Raw genomic sequence first — 20,289 nt, 5'->3', positions numbered from 1 at the left:
TTTTGTGTCCACACCTTTTGCCATGTGACTTCCCAGTCCCTTCTCCAAAGTTGACTTGACCTCCGCCTTCTTTCCACTTCTCCCCTTGGGGTACCCAGGCTCTCTTAGTGCACTGCCTGGTGGGTGGGTGCAATACAGGATCTTTGTCTGTGGTGAGTGTTTGATAGATAGTCTTCTTGGGAGACAGCTTCAGTGAGATAACTCATTTCATTGTGGAGGGGCAGAAGTGAGTATTTATGCTCCTGGGGAGGTGACTGGCACCTCTGGGGCGAAGCTTGTACGGCCATGTACAATTGGCCAGGGCAGGGGTGTTGGAGAATGCTTCATCTGCATATTCAGGGGTTGTAGGGTGTGTGTAAGGGCTTACAAGGTCAAACAAGGAGTGAAGCTTGGTAATTGTCAAGGTAATACTTTCTTACTAGGGTTGATGGTGGGACAGCTGACTTCATGGTGCCAGGTTGGCAAGGGGGAAGGGAGCCAACTCCTGACATCCTCATCTGAGGTGTTTGGGGTTGAAGCTTTCCTCTACCTTTTCGCCATAATCCTGGGGCACTATGGTCCTAAACTTAGCTTTTGGTTGTCCCACATGCCAGGTCAGGCTGATAGAACAAAGAGAAGTATCTGCTTTTCCTATTATCAAATGTCTGTACCCAAGCCACTGACCCAAGTTACTAAGGGTTCACCACCATTCTTCTTGTTTTCTGTTGGGATGATCTATCTCCCCATTTCTGCCCCAGTGTTTTCTGAGACTCTATGATGATAATTGTGGAAAATTAACAGGAAGGAGGTGTGTGCACCAGCCTGCTCCAGTCACATAAGAAGTTATCAGAAAGTGTCTAATTTTCAGCTTCCAGAGACCCTGGACTTAAAGCTGAGAACACACATGGGAGCTATTTTCTCCTTTTGTGCTCATCTCATGCACATGTGGTGGCTGCTCCTTCACATCTGGTGTTAGGTTTAAGTATTTTTCCTTTTTTGAGTCTTGGGCTTCTAGGGCAAGTTTGGGATCGCTTACAAAAATTTCAACCAGAATTCCCTGAAGCTAAGACACTTCTGAGCAACTGAGAGTTCTATGAGAATGCACCAGGTCATTCTGAGTTCAGGGTGAAGAATTTTTTCTTTTAAAATCTCCTTTAAGAAAAAGTTTTTGTTTTTATCTGAAATAACTGTAGATTCATAAGAAGTTGAAAAAAAAATAGTACCAGGAGAACAGTCTGATTTACCGTATTTGCCAGCGTATAAGACGACTCTTTAACGCCTGCCCCCCCCCTAAAATTCTGCGCAAAGTCAGGAGTAGTCTTATATGCTGGATATTTACCTGCAGCTTTTTTCCCCTTGCTTCATATGTGCAGCTCTTAAAGTGTGTGGGGGTGATGCCACATCTGATTCACTGCTCTGTGGGAGGAGTATGAATCAGGGAGGAGCAAGCTGTGAACACACGCGCGCACACACACACACACACACACACACACACACACACACACACACACACACACACGTTCCTTTACCTCGAGGCGGAGAATGTGAGTGTGGATTGGTTCTCCACCAGAACCCACCCATTCAACTCGGAGGGCTGAGCGTCTTGTCTTGGGGTGGAGTGTGGGGTGCACCTTAAAGGGGCAGTATAGGCTAACACTGGCTGTTTGCCTGGATTTAGCAAAGCACCTGGCTGTCTGTGTCCTACCTACAAATGGACACATGCCCGAGTCTGCTGCACAGGGTGTGCATTGGAAGAGGGGTAGTGAGTTTATTTCAAATTCTGTATTTTAACTGGAAAAGTTGAGGGTGGTCTTATACACCCAGTCATCTTATAGGCCAGAAAATTCAGCACCTTTCACTCTGCCCATACCAGTGTTGATGTATTACATGACTATTGTAAAGTAATTGAGTCCAGAAACTGACTTCGACAAAGTCAGATCATGTCCAGATATTCAGATTCAGCCAGTGATACATGTACACGTGTGTGTGTGTGTGTGTGTGTATGCGTGTGTGTGTGTGTGTGTGTGTGTGTGTGTGCAGGATTGTACAGCTGTATCATGTGTGGTTTCTGGAAACACTCCTGTCTCATCAAAGGCTCTTTGTGTTATTATACATTGCTCTCCCCATGCTCAATCCTGACTCCTGGCAATGCAGATCTATTCTCCAAAATGAGATACATGGAACCAGATCTATGAAACCTTGGAGACTGGCTCTTTTATGTTCAGCATAGATCTCTTTTATTCCTTCTGAGCTGGATACATAGATCTGGCCTGGTGTTTTTAATGATATAGTAATTAGACAAAGGTAAGCCCATTCAAATATTATTGAGGGCTAACATGTATAGAGAAAACTATGGGAATATAAGGATGTAACACACTGGAGTGTGTAATTACCACCACACATTGATTTGGGTTGTCATGGACACCGCACAGTGTGCAAGTGCATCATTGTAACTCCAGTTTACAACAAGAAGAAGATTGTGCTGGAGTCTCTGAAGTCTGCTCTGACACCCAACCAGCCAACTCCTGCTTCTCCTTAAAGAGTGCTGTAAGTCAGAGACTATCTGTGTGATTTTGAACTTGGTAATATTGTGGACTGGCATTATACACTCTTGTGTCTGATTTCCTTTGCTGGTTATCTTGTTTATGAAGTTCATCCTCCATGGCTTGTTTGTCTTCATGAGTCTGTAGTATTCCACGGAAGGACTATATATGTCACTGTCTGTGTACTCATTTTCATATTGGTGGGTATTTGGTGCAGATTTTACCTTTTGGCTATTACAGAGTGCATTTGGGATTATTTTTGTGTCAGTCTTTTGGTGTATGCCTCCAGTAGAGTTGCTTAATCATGGGGAATAAGTATCTTTGCTAAGAACTATTAGAGATGGCCTGGGGACTTGGGTCAGTTGGTAAAAAACTTGCTTCACAAACATGAGGACCTGAGCTTGGATCCCCATCTTGGAAATACAAATGCTGGGTATAGAGACACACGCCTATAATTCCAGCACAGGAAAGTAGGAGACTGGGTAGTGGCCGCTCTTGCTGGCCAGTTAGTCTAGCCAAATTGACGATCTCCAGGTTAAATGAGAGACTTTCTAAAAACAAAACAAGGCAGAGAGCAACAGAAGAAGACACCAGATCTTGACATCTGGCCTCCATAGGCAGGGCACATAAGCTTACATGCATAGACATGCATATATGAACACACACACACACACACACACACACACACACACACACACACACACAGTACTGACAGAGAAGTCTCCAAGTTGGTCACGACTATCAGCGTTCCCACCAGCAGTTCCTTCTCTTCTTAAAAGTCCACATTTGTCTCGTCTGTCTTCTCCATTTTATTCATGTTGTCGGCATGTGCTGCTCTTTTGCTGTGGTCTTACTCTGTGTTCTCATGGTGACTAAGGCTAATGCTTCCTTGCCATTAGAATGACTTATTTTGTTCAACCCTACTTGGGTCAAGTTTTTCCTTGCCATTCTTCTCATTTACAGGAGGGTTTGTTCGTTTGCATTCCTTAACAATAGCATGACAACAAGTTGGTTGCCAAAGACCCAGATTGAGGCTTGACTCCACCCACTGGCTTATCTTTTCAACAACAGATGTTCTTAAACCTAAAACCAAACTGATCATTAGGTTTTTTTTCTTTCGTGGTTAGTGCTTTTCCCATCATGTTTAATTTTGTTTTTGCCTTTTCCAAGGTCTTGAAGACATTTGTCTCCATCTTTTACTGATAGTCACTGAAATTATCTGATACAATAGAAACGTGAAGTACATAAAAGCGTAGGTGGAGCATGGATGTGGCACTATTCACAAAGGAGACAAGCAGTCTGTTTTGAACCAGTAATTATCTTCTGGGGGTCTTTATTAGCAATGTATGAGGAAAAATATGAATTTCTGATGATGATTCAGATATAGTGATTACCAGTCATAGTAGCTTCTGATATGCATCATGTCAGGGATTCTATGATCCAAACTATTTTGCCTTGTGATTGAGGCTCTCAGCCTCTTCAGCAAGGTCGACTAGTCTATCTGACACAGTGGAGCTCTCATTTGGAGTTTAGCCTCAAAGTAAGGTGTGTAGGGTGAGTTGAGAGGTTGGGAGTGGAGTGTGGTAGGCTTTTCAGGTGAGGCAACCATTGAGCTGGACATCCAAGGAGAAGATAAGTGGCCAGATCCTCTGAGGATGAAGCCTTCTGGGGCAGATTCCATGGGCTCCAGGCTTGGGCTTGCCTCCCAGTTCTCTGAGAATTTCCTTTGTTGGACTCTGAGTAACTGAGAAAGACATTCTCCAGACTTCTTTTACTGTACAGGTGAAAGGTGCCAGCCAGCATGCGAGAGCCTCAGAAGAGCTTCCTAAGAGCTGCTGTCACTAAGGCAAGTCTCTGGGTGAAATGCAGGCATCCATTCTTCTAGGTTTTTCCAGAGATTTTTGTCCTTGAGCTGAATCATTCAGTTTTCTGTCCCAGCAGTGCACTGTGGCACATCTTCAGGGTCTTTTTTGATGTGTTGGGTATTAAAGAACATTCCAAGGGTGATTAGATAAGACCAAGATTAGCTCAGACTTCCCAAGACCCAGAGAGACTCTCACGCCCTTCCAAGAAGCTCTTGGTGTCTGAGTCAGACAGTGAGCCACTGCAAACACAGTCTCAGCACGCCAGGAAGCAGCTTCCACACTCTTCATTGGTCAGAGGGAATGGCAGATTTAGAAAGGCAAAGGAAAGAATTTCATAAGTGAATCCTATTAGATTTACAGGCAGCAATGAAAACAATAATTCAAGAGAGCTAGACACTTATTACTGGGAGCCACTTGCTCTTCATATCTTCAAATATCCTCTGTTTTGTTAGTGGCAGGCAGCCACTGCAGGCCATAGCTCCTCTGTGCCAGCAAGTGATGACTTTCCCAGTTCCAGCTCTTTTCCTGGTATGACCCCAGTGCCACCAAAGCATTGGCATTTTACTTTGGAACATTCAACTCAAATGGAGGAGCATGGGATGTCCTGTCACAGTAGATTTTCAAATTGAATCTGCATGCTTAGTAATTGTTTAAGGTGGTCTGGCTGCCTCTCCAGTCCTCTGTTTGTTGATGGGAAGATGGATTCATGGACACTGTGAAGGTTAAGTGACATGATGTCCAGAGGGGGTGACTCATAGGGGGCTGATTGCACATTAGCCTGATTGCTCATAAATTTGATATACTTTTCAAGATTTGACCTTTACAACAGTACCCTGGGGATATTTGGGACACAGGGAGTGGAGTTTTGGGGTTGGTGCCCCCAAATCAAAATTCAGGTGCTATATATTATATTTTCTATAGTCTCTGGGATGCAAAGTTGCCCCTGACATTAAGGGCAATAGGTACTCTTGGAATTTGTTCAAGAATGGATATACAGAGTGTCCTAGTTTCATTTCTGTTGTTTTGATTAAACGCCCTGCCAAAAACAACTTAGGGGAGAAAGGGCTTATTGTAGCTCGCTTATAGTCCATCACTGAAGGGCTCTCACAGCAGTAGGAGCTTTAGGTAGATGCTCACATCACGCCCATAGCCAAGGACGGAGAAGATGCATGCCTGCTTCTTCAGCTTGCCCCTTTTCACTCTGATATAGTTCAGGGCCCTATCAACGAAATGGTTCCACTCACTCCAGGTTGGATCTTCCCACTTCGGTTAACTCAATTAAGAAAATCTGTTACAGCCATAGCCACCAACCCATCCAATGTAGACAACCCTTCATTGAGATTCTACCAGGTGACTATTGATAATTTGATAATTAAACTGACGATTTTATTGATAATTAATTTGATTATTTTGTGTATCAAATAAAATTGATACTTTTATTTGATAATTTGATAATTAAACTGATAATCAAGTTGGTAATTAAAAGTTACTGTCACACATTGCTTGGTGGTGGTGTCAAGGACCTCTGAGCTTGATGAAGATACACCAGGGTAGTGTCCTTCATTTTTGTACAATGGCCTCCGCAAAGAATGTTAGCAAGGTACAGAGCTAATGACGGGTGTTCTGAGCAGAGATGAGGCGAGGCTCCCATGTCCACTGTCCACGGATGGAGTGGCACTGGGAGATGGATCTTCCCTTCGCACGGGGTGTTCCGTAGCTGTATGCCTTGAGAGAAAGTGGCTTCATCTCTGGTGACTGTCAGTCTTCTCCAGATTGTGACGCATCTTGGATCTCTAATTGATATTTTCCTGAGGACTTTTTTTTTTCACACTTTTCCCCCATGTTCCTCTCACCCACATGCTTCTCAGGACTGGAGCCTGTTTTAAATAGTGGGTGAAACTCAATTTGATGGTCAAAGACATGTTCGTTTTTTATGGCAGCACGGCTTGTCCTTAGGTGTGGGTGGTGGCTGCTGGTCCAGGGCATGGGTTAGTTGGGGAATCCATCCTTGCCACAGTGTGTCATGAGCAGAGTTTACCAGAATACCGAGACACCAAGGAGGCAAGAAAGGCTGTGAGTGAGTTTCCTGTTTATTTCAAAAAACTGTTTTTAAAGCCAAATGTCATGAAGCCCTGGTTTGCACCGTATACCTGAGGTTGACCTTGAACGTCTTATCCCCCTGCCTCCTTTCTGAGTGCTGGGATTCTAAGCATGATCTATCCATAATTCTAATTTTTAAAAAATATGGTTTTATGCAGTGCTGGGGGTCAAACTCAGGGCTTCATGCCTGCTAGGTGAGCACTTGACCCTTCTACATCTGAAGCCTCAACACATAGTAATCACCTCCTGGCTCAGTGTTATAATAAAAATACATACAGTTCTAACACAGAGGTTATTATGTTTAAACTAGTTGCTACAGATACTTTGATTAAGCTTAGAAATACTTTTCCCCATCACCAGTGCAACCACATTCCTGTCTTCCTCCATAGTGTTTTCTTGAAGGATGTCGGATTGTTAAGGTAATTGAGCCTACAACACCCTCATTGTTGGAAAACAGTATTGTGATTTGCATAGCAGGTATTTCCTTGAAAGCCATGCTAACACCTTGTTCCTGCTTTGCCTCCTGTTCTGCGTCCTTTGGTTAGCAGCATCCTCAGGCTCACTGTCTTCAGGGCTATATACCCTGTGCCTCTTTACAGTCACCAGCCATGTGTTTTGGTTACAGTGGAAACAGGTCCTTTTTCCAAGTACTCATAGGTCTGAAAGTGCCCCTGACCCCCTTGGTTATTGATGGGCAATTTAGTTGGTAGCTCTGCATGCATAAGTCACCTCTGCATCATCTCACACAGCTGCAGACAGGCCAAGGATGTAGCTGAAATGCACCTGTTATCTCAGCTTTGCTCTCTGGATTCCTATCTTAAGGAGACAGAGATGTGCTTGGAGCCCCTGCATTCATGCCTTGGATGTTCCTAGGGTTCCATTGCCCCAGAGAAACTGCCTCAGGGACTACTATACTGCCTCTTCTCACTGTGGCTGGAATCTAAAACCTAGAGCCCAATCTCAGGTCCTGCAGATGTCACTTCAGGGATCAAGAGGAGCCTTGAGTGTTGGCTCCAAGGAAGTTGTCAGCTGCTCCTTTTCTTCATAGTCTTCTCTAGTTTCTGCGTGCTGTCTGGCCACAGGAGAGTGGAGCTGCCTGTGTCCCTGTGCAGGACTGAGGATCTCAGCTTGATGGCATGGGCTCCTCTCTGGCTACCATGGCTGGTCAGCCTCCGTACCCTTCTATTCATTTACATGTTCCCTCCCCACCATTTTCCTGTGTGGGAACAAATTTCGGGTGATACCTTAATTGCCTTCCTCATCATCCTCTCCCAGTACAAAGGACCCTGCAGGTACACCGGGTGGGAGGAGGAGCTCTCTGCTGATTCTGAACACCCACTAGCTCTTCTGGAAACCTTTAGAATGTTCTCAGGGAACCAAGAGGAGGAAAATGAATCGGGCAAAACTGCTGACGTTGGTGGAGGTTAAGCATGCAGTGTGGAGGACATTTTAGTACTCTATGCTTTCATTTAAAGTCTAAAATCAAAAGATAATTTTCCTAGCTCTTACCTTTTCATCTTTAGTGTGAGAAACTTCCTATTTCATATACAGTATTCCTATGTCAAGCCTTCAGTATACATAGTAAGACAGGCGCTGTAACTTTCACCAGAAAATACGTGACTATGTGGCTATAAGCTGCAATTGTTGCCTTATTGATCTTTGTATAAAAGAATATGAGAGAGTGGCTTTTCGTTAAACTACTCTAGGTTTTTAAGCTTTTCTTAATTTTAAGATGTTTAAACATTTTACATTGTGTGTGTGTGCTTGTGTGTGCATGTGTATTGTGGGGGGCATGTGCTGAAGTGCCAGTGTATGCCACAGTCCTCATAAGGGGTCCAAAGAACAACTTTGTAGCACTTGGTTCTCTTCTGCTTGCAGCATCCCTGGGACTGAGCTCAGGTTGGTAGGCGTGGTGGCAAGCGCTTTCCTGGTGAGCCAGCTCATTGGCTCTAAAGTAGGTCTCAACATGTTGTTTGGAGAAGTGGGGCCCTTACAGCTGGTTTATCAGGTGGTGTTTTCTTGAGCCCCATAGTGTCCTGCGGTGGAGAACCCACTGTCCTGTTTCAAGTGGTGAACCAGTTGTCACCAAGCTTCCCCCTGACCCCCAGGACCTCCAGGAAGGCAATTATAGAGATTAGCGATGAAAGGTAAAGAGTGAGGTACTCAGAGGAAAAAAATCAGGAGTGGATAACTGATGAAATAGAAGCTCGCTGGAAGAAGTTGACTGCCTTGTTATACCTCTGCTACCCTTGCCCTATACTTGACCTGAATTTACCCTCAGCACCGGTCAGGGACCTGCACGTGCTTGTCCCAGGCACCCCGGTGGCTGTGCACTTGTGACTAGCTTTTGCTGCTGTGAGCATCTAAATCCTGGTGATCAGGCAGGTGACTGGGTGGAGGCTCTGCTCAGGTATGGTAGGTTCTGGGGTCACCCTTAGAGGCAGTCCCTTCCTCTAGTAGCACAGAGTGGTGGCTTGTGCTACAGAGCTCTGGTTCCATCCTACCTTGGCCCTCTGTCCATCCAGTGATCCTTCCTGGCTTAAATGAGGTATTATTGGTTTCTTTCAGCCAAGCACAACCCTTCCTAGTCCATGTGGTCCATATCTGCATCTTTGCCTTTCAAGGACATGTGGTCTCCTAGGGTGGATTCATTGCTAGCTACTTCTACATGGACAATGAAAAAGGCTTCCGTACAACACAAGAGCACCTAAAGACAGCATCTTCTAGTAAAAAAAAATCCCAGCATCTGAGGGCTGGCCTATTGGAAGACACCATCTATGAGCTGGCAGAGCCCAGTGCTTATTTGAGTTTCCACCAAAGTCACTGCCCAGCAATTCTATCCATGAAGGGCGCAGAACATTTTAGGTTCTTCTGTGACACTCTTGTAGGTCTGGACAAGAGTAGATAGATGCCACTCATATGAAACTCCACTGTTGCCATGGGCACATAGTGCGCCCCCCCTCCCCAGAGGGTAACATTGAACTTTGGAGTCAGTGTGAGGTATGCATCCATGAAATACCTCACTTACATGCACTTCTTTCCATACCCTGTATCTCGTAATGGGGATTTCTCATTGGGAAGCAATTTTAATAGGTATGTAACTTTATTCAAGTTGTTCCTTCTTGAACTAAAATATTTATATACGTAGGAGAAGAAATGCTCTGAATAGCAGTCATTGTTGTGGGGAGCTATCTGTCCATCTGGCGGTCTACCTGTGCATCTGCCTGTCTGACTGACTATAAATGACAGAAATGGAGGTTGCAGGGCTAAATGAGGTAATGGAATTTTCCTCCACGTTCTGCTGAATGGTGGGTTTTAATCTCATGAATGACAGTGGATACTGTTTGCATTTCTGACCTGATTGCATGGCGATGCCATAGATCTGAGCACTAGCCTATGGAGACAGAGCTAGGGTCTTTCCCGTTGTCTGGTCTCCAATGCCCTAGTCCCTCAGCATCAGAAACTAAATTAAGAGTTTAGCTGAGCAGAGGCCATTCCCAGAAGACAAGAGGTTATCTACAGAACCCATTGCCAGTGGCCAGCTCATTTCTGGAGCCTGGAAGTATAGGGCCTCTCACGCAGGCTATGGATGCTGCCAGTGTCTGGAGCACGGCAGGTTGAGACTAGCTGACCAATAAAAGCCACAACCAAGCAGCAAGTAGGAGCAGTGGGAAAAACCAGAGGTGGGAGGCAGGCACATAAGTTTAGGGACCCTTGAACCAAAATCCAAGCCAGGGTTTAAGCAACAGGGACCATAATAAGTTAGTGAGTGTTACCCTCAGACCTTGCCTGAACTCTGAACACAGCCTGTGATGGATACAGGAGAACACTGGGTCTGAGAGACCAAGGAAATAGCTAAGGAGAGGGCCTTTCTTGTCCTGAAGCTACAGTTGAGAGGGTACAGGCCCACATTCCCAGCCCTTGTGACAGGAGAGGTATAGGTTTATCATCTGAGCTCACAGGGGCCATGCTTCATGGCTCCCAGTCCCTGAGAAGCAGGGCATTCTCCTGCTTTGGTGGCTTAAGAAGGTCCACAGTGATGTCCAGCATAGGAGGCAAACATTGCGGATGTCAAGAGGAGGTTGTGGGATGACAGCCTTGCTCGGTTCTAGGACATGAGCATTATCAGTTCCTGGTAGGTAGGATGGAGAAGGACTTACTCAACGCTTGGTACCAAAGACATGCAACCCATATGAGTCAGATCCCTGTGTCCTCCAGGCCTGAATGGTGTAGGGGCAGACCCTTGTGAAGCAGGGGTACATGATAACTGATGACTCTGAATGGCCTTGGGAAGTTCGGGGTCTGGCTTCACAGATCCCCTTTCCTGCTTAACACCCCCCCCCCACCTCAACCCCCGCTCAGTGATAGGGCCTGGCCTCAGTCATGTGCCCCGCCCCTTTTCACAGGCCCTCTGAATTCATTGCACACCCGCCATTCACCACGTGGCACCACTGGAAGTTGCTCTGCATTCCCACAATGTGTGAGGGGGAACAGGAAGACTTTTCTGCTCATGCTCCCGACTAGGGTGGAATGGTTAATGTCAGGTGCCAACCCAGGAAACTTCCCAGAGGCTGTCAACAGGCCCAAGGATGCACAGCATCCTTTAGCAGCCTGGAGTTGCAACTCTGGAGGCTAGATCCATTGCGTGGCTCTGCTGGCACTTCTCGGTGGCGTGCCTCAGGTCTCATTGTGCAAGGTCTCCACTTCTGTGACCTTAAGGGAGGCTCGTGTGGTATCTTGGTTCCTGGAGGTTCTGCACTTGTCTGTCTGCAGGGCCTGGGTGGATCTTCTCCTTCAGGTGCCTGCAGAGTCCCTGTCACCTCATGAGACCCCCCTAGGCTAGCATGGCCATTTGCTGAGTCTGCAGACATGTTCCCCGAGTGCCCTTGATTCCAAAGCACTTCCAGTTCCCCAGTGACAGTGTCCTCTGATGTTTGAGGTTGTCTGATATTTCTGGTGGAAACAGACTTGATTCACCTCTAGTTGAGAGTTGTGTTTCTTTTCCAAGTCAGATGGTAAGGAGGAGACTCCCTTTGATGCTCTGTCACCACATGCCAATGATGGGACACAATGGCAGGTCAGTGGATGAGAGAGTAGCCCAGCCTAGGAGACCTGGGGTCCAGCCCCTGCTGTCATCAGTGCTGTCATGCCTAGGGACGGAGATCTAGACTTGGGCAGTCATTGGCTGGCAGTAGTTCCAGGGTCAAGCTGTGCTCAGGAGCTGTTCTCACAGCTACACATTCTGCCAAGAAGGAAGACAATAGAAGGTTTCTATTTATGTTGCTTTTCTGCTCATTACCGTGCACAACAGAGGCCAGAGTTGCTGAAACAAAATCAACAAGTCCTGATTAATTTGCAGCGCTCAAAGCGTGGGATTGTTAGAAGACTTCTACCCAGTGTCATTGTCTGACTGAGTTCCACAGAAGGGACTTTAATTGCAAATGACATCAAACAACAGTGAGGCCGAGCAGCAGAGAAGGCATCTGAGAGCCCAGGTATTCAGGAAGCAGATACTAGTGATAAAAAACTGGGGAGCTGCTAATGGTTGCATTGATCTAATCTGTCTGAAACACGGTGGCCAGGCAAGGGTTCACGTTGGTGGCTTGGGAACTAATTGGGGGAAGAAAGCACATGACCCTTTCTGTAAACCAGACACCCGTTTCTTCCGCCTTTGTTTCTAACAAGCCCTGTCCTTCCTAGGTTGTCCACCTCTCGGTCTGGAAACATTAAAAGTCACGGACTTCCAGCTGCATGCCTCCACGACAAAGCGCTATGGCCTGGGAGCACATCGCGGAAGACTCAACATCCAGGTACTAGCTTCTCGGATGCAGATGTGTTGTGGTCACACTGCTGGCTTCTCTGGTCACAGATGCAAGGCGGGGGTGGGGGCCTTCCCTTGAGCTTGGGTTGGTGAGTGCATGACAGTTGATGGGTGTTAGCTAGTTCTCAAGGTGAGGTGGTCACTGCAGAGCAGGCTTGTGTGCAGAGGATGGGGCTTCCCCAGAGACAGAAGCCAGGACCAATGAGACAATGGTTTCCTTTGGGTGCCCTCTGTCTAGAAATGGCAAGAACAGAATGAAAAGCACTCACAGCATGGACGTGGCTGAGATGTCCATCACACAGCAGGGAGGTGACTCCTCCTTGGTGATCACCAGGCCCACCCGCCTCATCCAGGCTGTTCTGGTTTTCAGGGCTGGCCAGATCCCACGTGGCCTCTTCGAGGTTCTGTTGTGATCTTGGTCCTTGGCCCCGTCTTGTTCTTTGCTGAGCTTCCTCTGCACACTAGTCAAGCTACTCAGTTTGTGACCACAGGCTTTTCCTCCAGCGGTTTCCTTGCCTGAAGGGAAGGCCCTGTGGCACCCAAAGCAAGATCATACTCCCACTAAGGCATGGGAAGGGCTCCCCCTCCCTGCTGTAGGAATCAGCTTCTGTGACAACGCATGGCTGTGCTCTTAGGTTCAGGTGTATGTACCATCACATTTGGCTTAGTCCAGGTGTAGGCAGGATTGTCTTTTTGGAGGCTTGAGGGGAAGCCAGGTATATGGCAGTCACCACCTGGCTCTTGGCCTTTCCTTCTATGAAGCCCTGGCTTGGTGGTCTGGGCCCTTCTTATGTGCAACCCTGGATATCCCTCTTCTGAGCCCATTCTTTTCTTCTAGAGGGCTCTCTAATGACCAGGTCTTCTAAAGCAGCTTTTGGACGTGACAGCTGCTAAGAAACATCTGGATGGGGCAATGAGAAAGTGGAGGGGAAAACAAATACCAAAACAAGACAAAGCTCCCTTGTGGGTTTTAAGAGGGTAAAGGTGAACTCTCGGTAATTGACCAGGGAGACCACTGTTGATCTCCAAGGGTCCTAGGTCCCCTAGGATGAATGCCAGACCTCTGAGGGAGCACCTGTAACCTTTTCTTGGTGCAGTAGTTACTTTTCTTTTTGCTCTGACCAAATACCTGGTAAAAGCAACTTAAGGGAGTTATTTTGTTTTTTTTTTTTTTTCCTCAGGGTTCAAGGGCAGACTCCACCATGGTGGGAAAGTTATGGGCATGAGAGCTTGAGGGAGCTGGTAAACAATCTGTTCACAATCCAGAAGCAAAGAGGGGAATGCCAGAGCTCAGTTCAGCTCAGGCTCGAGTCTGCAGAATTGTGTCTACATTTAGGGCGCATCTTTCTGCCATAATCCATCCTCCACAGGCATGCCCAGAGGCCTGCTCCTAAGTGATTATAGATCCCATCAAAGTGTCAAACAAATTAGCACCATACTTTTGTTTCTTATGAGCCCACTCCTTGAGCATGAGCCTCACATGAGAGGGACCTAGTCTGCTTGTGAGCCCTTCAAAGTCCAGAAATGTACCCATGAAACATGAGGGGTACACAGAGGATGTCACCAGAGACTTGGTGAAATGTGACCCTATCTTGCCATCTCTGGGCCATGCACCAAGCCCCTTTGGAGGACAGTTTTTACTTTCTGGTCTTTCTGTCTACTTTGTCTTTCGTGCATGGGAAATGTAGCCCAGGAAATGTAGCCAAACTCTTCTCCATAAGTGCCTGGGGCAGAGGCTCACCCAGCTGTCTGTGGTGAGGATGGAGAAAGGAGGGGCCTGGAGATCACCCCAGTGTTTGTCTCCATGGGGATTTTTCTCTGAGAGGGTAAATTGTTTACTCTGGAGCCTTCTTGTGAGGGAGTCTCTAGAAAGGGTGTTGGAGAGCAGAGCTGTTGCTCTGACCTCTAAAGGAGAATAGATTTATTTTGTCGCATTGTTTGGAACACACAGTTCATCGCGGTGAGGGTCGCGGATGCAGCTGGAGTGACTTGGTCCATGGCAGTGGATGCTTGAGTGTGCATCTTCACATCCCGGTGGATTCAGGAGTAAGAACAGGACTGGAAACTGGATTGCCCTCAGAGGCTTCCATAACCTCCTCTCCCCAGCACTAGCTAGAGATCAAATCTTCAAATACACGAACCCACAGGGGACAATTGACAGTCAGGCCATGATGCAACCTCTTTCTAGGGTTCCCAGGGAGGGTAGAACACAGCTCACAGCACACAAGCATGCTTTGTATATGTGTTATATGTATGCATATGTATGTAGTGGTACCTGTGCACATGTGTGTGGAGGTCAGCACTGAGTGTCTTCCCCGGTCACCCTTTGCCTTACACATAGTTTTTGAGATGGTGTATTTCATTGGATGTAGAGCTCATTAGTTGGCTAGGGTGTGTGGCCATCAAGCCCCAGAGATCTCCCTGTTCCTACCTTCCTAGCACTTAAAAAGTATGGTATTGGGGACCACTCAGGTCCTCATGCTCCTGTGGTAAGCGCTTTACAGACTGAGCTGTCTCCCTAGCCCACTGTGGGTGGGCTTTGATAAGGTCTGAACAGGCAAATGCTGGCTAGGTCAGGGCGATCCTTTCAGTTGTTACCTTCCGGAGCTAGCAGCGCAGGCATCACGATTTGACAGATCCAGGTGCACAATTAAAGCCTGCGCTCCAAGAATACACCGCCCCCACACAGCGATTAGAACCGCGATTTAAAAATAACCACATCTTGTCTCCCATATGAGTATTTTGTAGGCGTGTCGGGCTAATGGGGTTTTTAAGTGTGAGAACCACCGAGGTGTCAGAATTAGAAGCTGAGTTTCAATCCATCTTCTCTTGTGCCAGGATTAGAGCAGGTTGAGTCTAGTCCTTCCCTGGCACAGGTCTCTGCAGGGACACACTGGCCCACCACCTGGGCGCCCGTACATGAAGCTTACAGACTGGGGCCCTCAGACTGGCTGTGAGGCTGTAGGTAGGGTGTCCATCCTCATGGAAGCTTAGTGTCATCACAGGCAAGTCCTAGCTCTGCTTTGGTCGCAGCGTGGTGGTGACTAAAGGGGGATAAAAGTGGAGAATTAGCCCTGGTGATTCTCAGAGGCCTCATCCACATGCCTCAGAATGAATGGGTTCCTTTGTGGAGGGCTGTCTGCTCTAGCCTGGTACAAAAATAGCATGAGGAAAGGCCCTGTTCACTCACTGCATTCATGCTCTCTAATGCTCAGCAGAGGGAGAGGTGCATTGCTACGAAGAGCTGTCAGCACCTTGTTCGATGATTTTCAGGCATTATTTACTCTAACACCAACAGCACAGACAAGTCCCGTTATTGGCTCTCTTGACTTATACAAAGCAAATACCCAGAATTTGGAGGGACACAGCTAAGATTTCCCAGGAGCATCAGCTCATGAAGATAAGCTGCTTGAAACCTCAAATGGTTGCTTTTCATGATGCCATGAAATTGTCTCAGCAGCTGGGGGTAGTCTAGGTGTGACATCTTCAGGGATGAGTCAGCCTCATCCCTATCTTCCGTCCCTGCTTTTTGTGTGACACTCTTGCGCTGTTCCTGTTGTGCCTAAGGAGCATGTCCTGATTGCCAGGGTGCTCCCTGGACACGTTTGCTGGCTGCAATAGGAGTGAGGTCACTATGAAGTGACATCACTTGGTACTGACATAGCTTTGTCTCCCACTTGATTTTTGTTTTCCTTCTTTGGCATCCATGGGGGATTATTTCAAGGGACCAAAGGCCACGGGGGACCCAAGTTCTTCACGTATTTTTACATACCCTTCCATATAATCCCAAATATGTCAAACTACCTCTAGGTTACTCTTAGTACTGAATTCAAGCTAAATAAGTATGGCCTTGTATCCAGGGGGCAATGACAAGAAGTCTACACCCAGTCAGCATAGTCACAGAGTCTGTGTTTGATTGTCTCTGCTTCATGGCTATTGGAATGCACAGATGGGGAATAGTGAGTCTGAGGGCTGTCTGTGTCCTAAGGGTTTACTGGACTGTGTAACAGCACCTGATGAAACTGTAAGCAGCAGGGGTAGGCACAGGCTGTGTACACTACAGTCCCTGGCTTCCTATTCCTTTGGCTTAGGGTAGTCAAATCTTCATTTTTGCTCACCTCCTTTATGCGTTTTCTTCTTCTTGCCTCCATGAATCTGAAGTACTCCACCTTCTATAATATATTGTAAGGGATTCTTTTAAAAGTTCAAACCTATAGGTATAGCTCATGTGCATGAGCCTGTGTGTGCATGCACAAGTGTGTGTGTGTGTGTGTGTGTGTGTGTGTGTGTGTGTGTGTGTGTTGGTATGAGTGTGGAAGCCAGAACTTCCAGGTGCTGTCTGCCTTTTTTGAGGCATGGTTTCTCACTGGCCTGGAACTCAGTGATTTGATCAGTTGACTAGCCAGCTATTCCCTGGAGATCCCACCAGTCTCTTCCTTCCCAGTGCTGGAGTTACAGGCATGTACCCAGTGTCTCAATGAGTTCAGGGAATCAAACTCAAATCCTTACGTGTGCACAATGAACGCCTCACCAGCTGAGCTGTCTCTCCAGCCCTGCATCAATTGCCTACAGCAAATTGCTGTGTCTCTGCTAATATTTTTCATTGTTTTCAGTCTTGTGATTACAGACATTAATGGCCAATACACAATTTTCACTTGAATGAAAGAGATGTTCTGGAGCCAAATGCCAATGCCAATGGTTGTGGAGCAGGGATTCAAGTTCTTTACAATGCTACGCTACAACATGGTAACAGTTTCATGAAGTTTTTTTTTTTTATAGTAACAGAACAAAGGAAGGAAGGAAGGAATAGGGCACCTTTTCAATGCATCATTGACGGGAAAGCTCTGCTATAGGCTTCAGATGTTCTCTGAGGGCATCCTTAGCCTTTGGCTTGGCAGAAGCTAAAGGTCTATTGGAGCATCCCGTCGGGATTTTCATCATAGTCCCAGGGATGTTAGGTCAAATACAGAGGTGGCCAGTGAGTTGCTGTTAAGATAGCCCAAGATAATTTGACCTGCAACATTCCAACTCTTCACAATCACTGGAAATTTGAATCAATTAATCAGCATTGCAGAATCCTTAACATAGCTTTGGCTTTTGTTCTGGCAACTTCAGTGCACAGAGTATCAGAATGGCTTCACTGGAATGGCATTTTCCCCAAGAACTTGGGTTTTGCAGAACACAGGAGTTTGCAAACAATGAACATTCACTGGGATGCACCCATTGCAGTGTGGCAGAAACAACTGTCTCATTTTAAGCAGAGGACTTTGAAAGTATCCCTGTGGCCCAACTTAAGACTCTTCTTTTTTTGGCACATTTTTTCCCCTGTGAATTTCGTAGTCTAACTTTGGCGAAGAAACAGGACTTGCCTTGAATCAGTACATAGGGACCAGATTTTCCAAAGACGTGAAAAAGAGAAGCAGTTAGCAGCACGCGGAAAGTTTGGCCACTCAGTGTCACAGTGATTGCTCCTCCAGGCACTCAGGACTTCCACTGACTTCTCAGGAGGCTGTGACCTCACTGACACAGTTATTGGTTTTCTCTGCCCCAAATGAGCCCCCAGGTTGCCTGGAAATGAACAGTGCAAGTCTCAAAGAGATCCTGTGGACAGTCTCTAAATATGTTCCACACCTTGTTTGAGGTTAGTCTTACATATAACCTTATGTTGTAAGGATTCTCCTCCTGGGGAAGTGTAAACACTGTCTACCTCCTCTTCTTAAGATCCCAGTGACAAACCTAAGTATGATTCCACTAAAATTTGCCCTGTGGAACCAACGAGCTTGTTAGGCTTACTTACATAATTGTCAGCATTCATATTTTGTCCACTTGGCACAAGCCTAGACATAGCTGAGCATTGAGCAATTGCTTCCATCACATTTGCCTGGGGGCATTTTTTTTTTTTTTTGATTGCTGATTGATGTGAGAGGGTCCAGCTCACTGTGGACAGTGATGACACCTCTGGGCAGGTGGGCCTGGGCTATATTAGGAAAGGCTCCTGAGAAAGCCAGGGAAGCAAGCTAGTAAGTAGCATTTCTCTGCTGGTTCTGCTTCAAGCGCCTGCCTTGAGCACCTGCCTAAGCTTCCCTCAGCAATGAAATATAACCTGCAAGATAAAAGGGATTCCTTTCACCATAAGTTGGTTTCGGTTGTAGTATTTTATCACAGAAAGCAAACTAGGACAATGGATGAGAGGATACTTGCAGGGGTGTGGGGTACCTTTACCCCATCAGGGACTATGGCTTCGTCATGGCCACAGAGATGGGTATCCCTCTATTAACCCTCCCCGGACTTTATAACTGTGATGCCACTGAGGTCCCATGAAATTAGGGCAGGAATGCATGAGTGGCTCAGAGAGTGGCTGGCACCTCAGGTGAGGGTCCTGTGATCCACCTCACACAATTCCCCTCTTCAGTCTCCCCCTTCTCTGAGGGAATGCCAAGAGTCACTGGCCTGGTTGAGGTAGTCTCTTGTAAGTGAGCATTGCTGCTCTGATAAAGATAGTGACTGTTTTATTCAGAGACTCCCACTGTGGCTGTTTTATTCAGAGACTCCCACTGTGTGATACCGGTTACTCAGCAGCTCACCACCTGCCTCATTCCCAAAGCATCCTTTTAAAAGTCTCTAAAGGCTGGGCGTGGGGGCACACGCCTTTAATCCCAGCACTCTGAAGGCAGAGGCAGGCAGATCACTGTGAGTTCGAGACCAGCCTGGTCTACAAAATGAGTCTAGGACAGCCAAGACTACACAGAGAAACCCTGTCTCAAAAAACAAAACAAAACAAAACAAAACAAAGTCTTTAAGAGCTTTACTGGGTCAGGTAAACTTTGGTCCCCCTGCCTAAGTGACTTGTCCCACTGTTGACATGTCAGGCATTTCTAGAGCAGGAGAGACCTGAGCAAGTTAACACATGATCATCTGCAGATGCTGCATTTCTGTCTTACTCTTTAGACTTTAAGGAGGGGTTGCCTAACCCATGGCCTGCAGCCCACAGGCAGCCCAGCAGAGCTCTACACAGGGACCAACACAAAATCGTCAACTCACTTAAAACACAAGATTTTCTTTTTTGCAGTTTTGTTTGTAACTCATTTATTTGCATGGTTCTTGGGTGTTACCATTGTAGATGACACTACCCTATTGTAGTGTCTTGCATGTGGGCCACAGGTTAGACACCACTGGATTTAATATGTGCCCCAAGACAATTCTTTGTCCAGTGTGTGCCAGAGAAGCCAAAAGGTTGGAGGTTGCTGTTTTAAAGTTACAGTTAAGAAGTGTTAACAAATGCATGTGAACAGACGAAAAGAACATCTGAACGCATGTGGCTTGGGCTCAGGGCATCATTGCAACTCCTGCAATGCTTGGAGATCTGGCCTCAGATCAGAGCTTGCACGAAAGGGGCAGTGTTCTGAGGTCACAGGAAAAGCTTGGTTATGTTGCAGTTGCCTGCCCTCTACATTGTGATGGCTTGGTCATAGTGCTTGGCACTTGGTGGCCTCAGCCTTGTCATGCAGGTTAGAGCCGCTGAGTCACATTGGCCCTCAAGTGACCATTTATATCCCTTTCATGTAAAAGAGTGCCTGTAGGTGTTGGGCCCAGCATTGTCCAGTGCTACAGTATAGCTTTCAAGGACTTTACAGAGCATCTTCGAGCTCATATTAGGGTCCAGTGGTGGGAATCTGATCTTCTTTTTGCTGAAGTGGTAAGTGAGCTAAGGCACACAGTATGTGTGTGCACTTTGGTCAGGAAGTCGGGTGTGGATTACTGAAATGAATCTCCCTCCCTCCCTCCCTTGCTCTCTCTCTCTCTCTCTGTCTCTCTCCTTCCCTCCCTCCCTCCTCCCCTCTCATATTACATTCATTTATCTGTGTATGTGTGAGGTAAGGGACAACTTTCAGAGTTGCTGCTCTCCTTCTACCATGTGGGTCCTGAGGATTGAACTTGGGTCGGCAGGCTTGGCATTAAGCACCTTTACCCACTGAACCAT

General features: G+C 46.7%; 1 protein-coding gene across 1 annotated transcript in view; it reads left to right on the top strand.

The window, feature by feature from the left end:
- The window catches only part of Cpxm2 (carboxypeptidase X, M14 family member 2), a 111,357-nt gene that overhangs the window by 13,691 nt on the left and 77,377 nt on the right, over positions 1-20,289 (top strand). The window contains exon 3 of the mRNA XM_051145448.1: positions 12,188-12,297. Coding sequence (XP_051001405.1) covers positions 12,188-12,297 — 110 coding nt within the window. The remainder of the gene's footprint in view (positions 1-12,187; positions 12,298-20,289) is intronic.

Source organism: Acomys russatus, chromosome 5, assembly GCF_903995435.1.
Source record: "Acomys russatus chromosome 5, mAcoRus1.1, whole genome shotgun sequence".
Classification (NCBI taxonomy): Eukaryota; Metazoa; Chordata; class Mammalia; order Rodentia; family Muridae; genus Acomys; species Acomys russatus.
Note: the sequence above shows the minus strand (reverse complement) of the source record. Positions and strands in the feature narration are given on the sequence as shown.